Below are 5,862 nucleotides of genomic sequence, written 5' to 3'. Positions count from 1 at the left end.
AGCCTCTACTTCAAACTCTACCTCGTCCAGTCCTCGAAAGATCACCCGATCGCCACCCAGTAAGATTAGTCAATCAGCATCCAGTCCCTTTAAGATTAGCCCATTGTCATCCAGTCCCTGCAAGATTAGCCAATCCGTGTATGAGCATCAGACCAGCTGACCTCAGTTCATTTCCAAATACCCTTCGACAATATCCAAATGCCGAAGAAATAGCCATACAGAACGACCCAACACGGTATGGTGAATTGCTTCACATGAGAAATATCCACAACGCTCAACCATCTGATAGTCTAAATAGACAAATGGATAGAAATCAGATAAAATCAAACACTTTCCATTCTGGCGCGAGACACGCTGGGGATGTTAACACCATGCATAGCTCTCATGTAAATCTAAGGAAAAGTCAACAGAGTCTCATCAATCGAAACTCAAACATCTCAGGAAGCTTGCCGGTGACAAACGTTGGCACCTCTGGTCAAAACTCCAACATTCAACAGCAAACAAGCGCACATCTGACGTCACAGTATACCATGATCCCAGAACAACCAGAACAACAGTATCCACAGGAAGAACAATATAATCCGAACCACGCAAGCTTTCAAAATGGTTTCAATAGAGCAAAAAACGATCTTGACCTTGTGCGGAATAATGAGCTACCCAATAGATTAAACTTGCCTGTAGACAACACTGTTTATGAACCCAACAATTCAAGGAGAGATGGAACAACCCTCGAATTTAGTTCTCAAAACAACTCGAATTCAAATCAAAGAGAACATGTCGGGCAAACTGAAAATATGGTGATACATCCCAACAAAAACACTCACAAACCAAGCTCTGACAATCCTCAAAAGCAATATCCAGGTAAGAAAAGTCGTGGGGAGATTGCAAGAGATCACTTGGTGAATATGGGTAACGTACATCCTGGAATAGACAACAATACCATGAGGCACCTTATGGAAAAGTTCAGAAGCCATTATAACCCAGAGGAACCTCCAGAGTATGATTACCAAGATGATGAAAGACTTAATGAAGAGGACGATGTAGAATTTTACATCCTGGAATAGACAACAATACCATGAGGCACCTTATGGAAAAGTTCAGAAGCCATTATAACCCAGAGGAACCTCCAGAGTATGAATACCAAGATGATGAAAGACTTAATGAAGAAGACGATGTAGAATTCCCAGAAGTAGTAAACGAAGACGATATAAGACCAAATCATGAGGCCTATAACCCGTATGAAAATGTGGACTATCTTCATGAACGAACTATCAGACAAGCACATCATAATCTTGTTAAGCAGAGCTATGAAACACCCTTGGGAGAATATGCACAAAATCTTCATTATACGAAAAGCGAACACTCCCGAACAATGAACCCGAACAATCTCGAACTTCACCGAAGTATTAACAGACAAGTCTTTAAAAATTCTCCTCGGAGATTTAACGCTAGACATGTGAAAGATGCGATCAGTAACGCAACTTTTCCCAACTATCTCACAAATCAAGGGCGAATTTCCAATGAAAATATAGACGTAGAAGCATTTCCAAACAGATATACCAATTATACTACATGTAGAAGTGAAAGAGAATCAAGAGAGTTACTCACCCAAGATGATTGGAATTCACAAGAATATCATAGCAATGAGCGGTACCCAGTGAAATTACAACAAATGCCTCCAAAGCACCAGTATGACTCAAGGAACCAACCACCGTGGATACAAGAGGAGAGAATTCAACACCAGAACAATCGTAGAAAACAGATGCCAAAAGTAGAACTTCCGAGAACGCTTCAATACCAAAGAAATCAACCAAGAAGGATATCACAACAGGAGGGATCACAACACCAATACAACTCAACGCAACAATCACCGAGGATAGAACAACAACAGCAGAAAACACTTCAACCACAATCTGATCCAAAGAACCAATCACCAATGATAGAACAAGAAGTCTTCAGCCCCAATGCCCCTCACAAGCAATCGTTCCAAACCAAGTTGACCCGGTTTCAATACGAACCACCAAAGAAAATACCGCTGCCTGGACTAAAACCACCGAAGGAAATGCCAATCCATGGACTAAAGGAACCACTAAAGCAAATGCGGAATTCACAAGAATATCATAGCAATGAGCGGTACCCAGTGAAATTACAACAAATGCCTCCAAAGCACCAGTATGACTCAAGGAACCAGCCACCATGGTTACAAGAGCAGGAAAGAATACAACACCAGAATAATCGTATAAAACAGATGCCAAAAGTAGAACTTCAGAGAAAACTTCAACACCAGAGAAATCAACCAACAAGGATGGCAGAACAGGAGGGATCACAACACCAATACAAATCAAAGCAACAATCACCAAGGATAGAACAACAGCAGAAAACACTTCAACCACAATTTGATCCAAGGAACCAAACACCAATGGAAAAACATCAGAGACGTCTTCAAGAAGTCTTCAACCCCAATACCCCTCACAGGGAATCGTTCCAAACCAAATTGACCCGCTTCCAATATGAACCACCAAAGAAAATGCCAACACATGGACTAAATGAGGCACCTAAGCAAATGTCAATACATGGACTAAATGAACCACAGGAACAAATGTCATTCCATCCTGGACTAAATAAACCACTTAAACAAATACCACTCCATCCTGGACCAGATGAATTTAAAAATGATATGTATTCCGATGACGAAGCACAAGATGTGGATGGGCCAGAAAGGATACTACAGGGTGACTCAGATGTCAGTGACTCTAGTGTGGACTATGGTCGGTTTGAGCATAACTTTCAGGGCAGCACGTCGTCGCCTCTGTAAAGTTGACTAAGAGCCTGTTCACACTTGTCGTGAGCTTCATCAACTTCCAGGGCAGCACGTCGTCACCTCTGTAAAGTTGACTATAAGGTAGATACACACTACTATCACGTCACGTCACATGAGCTCATGGGGAGTCAGAAAGATGTAGTTCAAAATTTTCCCATAATATTGTAGGTAATTTCGTTCATGATAGCCACACTGCCCTTACGTGACGTGACATGATAGTAGTGTGTTTCTACCTTGAAGTTGACTTCGGTACAATTTTCACTTTCCATTACACTTTTTAAAAATTCATAATATACCTAAGGGGCACTGGTTTTTCGGGCCCTTTGGGCTATTGTATTGGAGTAAGAGTGCCCCACCGCACATGAAGTTTGTCAGATGGATAATATTATTTTAATTTTTCTTCTCAGTTATAGATTGTAGATTGTCTAGTCTGGCAAATGGGCATTTTTTTTTTCTTCTTTTTCTGGTTTATAAACTGTCAAATGTCGCCCCCATTAAAAACTCACACTAAAGTTTCCACATGATTTGGTTAATAAATATCATTAGACCATATAATATATGGCTTCTTTTGACGATATAATTATTAGAGTCTATCCTTTGAACACGTAACTACTACCCACTATGTATTTCAAAGGCCTACCTGAGTCTGTCTGCTTCACGCATTAGTAAACATACGAATCGGGAACCCCTAGGTCCTTTTTCGTTGAAATGACCTTTGGTTTCGCTTGAAAAGAACAAAACCCCGGGGTCACCACGAGCTAATAGGGCACCAAAATTTCTATTTTCGTCGTGCATTCCAAAGGGCGACATTTTTTTTTCTTTTTTTTTTTGCATTTATGTAACACCTAAAGGTTTTTTTTTTAAAAAATCTGGCTTTCTTTTTCATTTTTTTTTAGTATTTGGGGAACCTTTGGAATTTTTTTTTTTTTATTGTATTAAATTTATTAAAGTGTGCTAACAACCTTTGGAATTAGATCTCATTGAACCAAGATTTTTTTTGTCCCTCTAATTAGTCACTCTAAATTTTATCCTGTTATGCACCATTCATATAATAAGTTGTTTAAGGCACATTGAGATACTTAATAAAATTGATGAAAGTTCAAATTAAATTACCTACCCTTGATTCTTGAAGTTATGATTTCGAAAGTTCAGGTATCGATCTTCAAGCAACCTGTGTGCTGTAAAAGTCCTCTCAGCTAAAAACCTATGTAAATGTAGGTAAAGGCGGTATTTCTCTGAGTATCTACATCTATTTCATATCCATCCAAATCAGAAAATAAAGTGTACGATACAAGATTAAATTGTAACAAAGTCACTCGATATTTTCTGTTGTATTTCAAATGCAAAATAAAGCGTTGAAAATTCAAATGAAAAACATGCAAGTTGATATAGGCAAAAATGTAATCAAAAAATTTGAGCAAATATAAAATGTACGGAAACAAAAACAAATAATACTTAATGGACATAACGTAAAAAGATACTAACGTAAAATTACATTTGAAAAAGGAGGGAAATGGAATATAATGTAAAAATACATATAAAAACTATCAAACTATTAAAAACAAAAGTAGGTACGTACATTTTTGTACATAATAAACATTAACATAAATATACAAAAACAAATAATACTTAATGGACATAACGTAAAAAGATACTAACGTAAAATTACATTTGAAAAAGGAGGGAAATGGAATATAATGTGAAAATACATATAAAAACATTAAAACTATCAAACTATTAAAAACAAAAGTAGGTACGTACATTTTTGTACATAATAAACATTAACATAAATATAAAAACTTGAATTTCTAAATAAACTGTTATCTATAAAATATACAAACTATTATATAAAATATACAGACTATTATAAAATATACAAATGAAATAAACTATATAGGACATGGAAAACATAATGAAACAGAAAGTAAAAAAAACTATAACAAACAGTCAAAACCAACTGACAAAACGGTTCTTGACCTAATAATAAACTAATAAAAACCCACCCTCAGTCTAAAAATCTGCATGAGCTGTCAGTCTACTATTACAGGTACAATATATGATACATAGATCAGTCCATCAATTACATTAGAAATTGCAATAATTGAGACAATGTAATTGCTAATTAAGCACCTATTTCTAAACTATAACCTCCTTCCTAATCCATTGGAGGATGGATTCGAGGATATGAAAAAGGAACTAAAATACAGCATCAGTCTTAAGCGTGAATTTGGAAAAATAAAATACAAAACTTTTAACAAAATAAAATAAATACAAAACATTGAACAAACTATAATAAAGGGGACATTTTGCAGAAGTATTCACAATACATACATACATACCTAATTAAAAGACGAAATACTGGAGGTACTATTCAATATGACGAGAGGTTTCTATGGCGAATTTTTATCAGCAAAAAATATATTCGAATAAAAAGGGGACATCTTCTATGATTGATTAATCTGTACATTTTGTACATACATTTATCTACAAAGATACTTTAAAATCCGTGGATTTTGAGGACACCTTTAGTAAAGAATCTCGCTTAGCCTCCGTCTTAGAAGAGTGAGGAAACAATACTAATATTTGCCGTTTCTGATCCGTTTTCGAACGTTTTTTGTTTGAACTCTCGGCATTCCACATCGCTGTCTTCACTCTGGTTGACACGAATAGCGTTCATTTCCAGAGCGTAATAAGGTGGTAAAGGTCTGGTCTCTTCTATTTTGCCAAAGTAACACGCGTTACCTCGCTGGATTTGGTTAGAACACATGTACGTGTTGTAAGACGGAATGGGGTAGTATTGAGGTGAATAAATGTGACTCAGACTGGACGTACTTTCAACTAAACTGAAATTGGGAGTATTGGGACTAGCATTTGTTCTAACATCGATAGCATTTTCAATAGCTCTGTTGTTTTGTACATTTTCGATAGCATTGGTTCTGATATCGTCAAGTATTCTAATCATATTAAACGAAGGATTGACTCTGGATTTTTCCATAGTGTTTTCTTTGGTTCCAACAAATCTGTCAACGCTATTCTCCTTA

The 5,862-nt window shown here is 36.5% G+C and overlaps 2 protein-coding genes across 2 annotated transcripts; both read left to right on the top strand.

Annotated features, from left to right (window-relative positions):
- Positions 1 to 254: 254 nt before the first annotated feature.
- Positions 255 to 1,064, top strand: LOC103505558 (putative uncharacterized protein DDB_G0285119). The gene has a single exon (XM_026820866.1). It carries the CDS (start codon positions 255 to 257, stop codon positions 1,062 to 1,064), a length of 810 nt encoding a protein of 269 aa, XP_026676667.1.
- Positions 1,065 to 1,075: 11 nt separating this feature from the next.
- Positions 1,076 to 2,815, top strand: LOC103505557 (putative mediator of RNA polymerase II transcription subunit 26). Its single transcript, XM_008469897.1, has one exon. The coding sequence runs from the start codon at positions 1,076 to 1,078 to the stop codon at positions 2,813 to 2,815; it is 1,740 nt and encodes a 579-aa protein (XP_008468119.1).
- Positions 2,816 to 5,862: the final 3,047 nt, after the last annotated feature.

The sequence above is a fragment of the Diaphorina citri genome, unplaced genomic scaffold (assembly GCF_000475195.1).
Source record: "Diaphorina citri unplaced genomic scaffold, Diaci psyllid genome assembly version 1.1 scaffold181, whole genome shotgun sequence".
Lineage (NCBI taxonomy): Eukaryota > Metazoa > Arthropoda > Insecta > Hemiptera > Psyllidae > Diaphorina > Diaphorina citri.
This window is presented reverse-complemented; position numbering and strand designations above follow the sequence as displayed.

Excerpts from the sequence above, each read along its gene's own strand:
- LOC103505558 (XM_026820866.1), top strand. The coding sequence starts at position 255 with ATGAGAAATATCCACAACGCTCAACCATCTGATAGTCTAAATAGACAA.
- LOC103505557 (XM_008469897.1), top strand. The coding sequence starts at position 1,076 with ATGAGGCACCTTATGGAAAAGTTCAGAAGCCATTATAACCCAGAGGAA.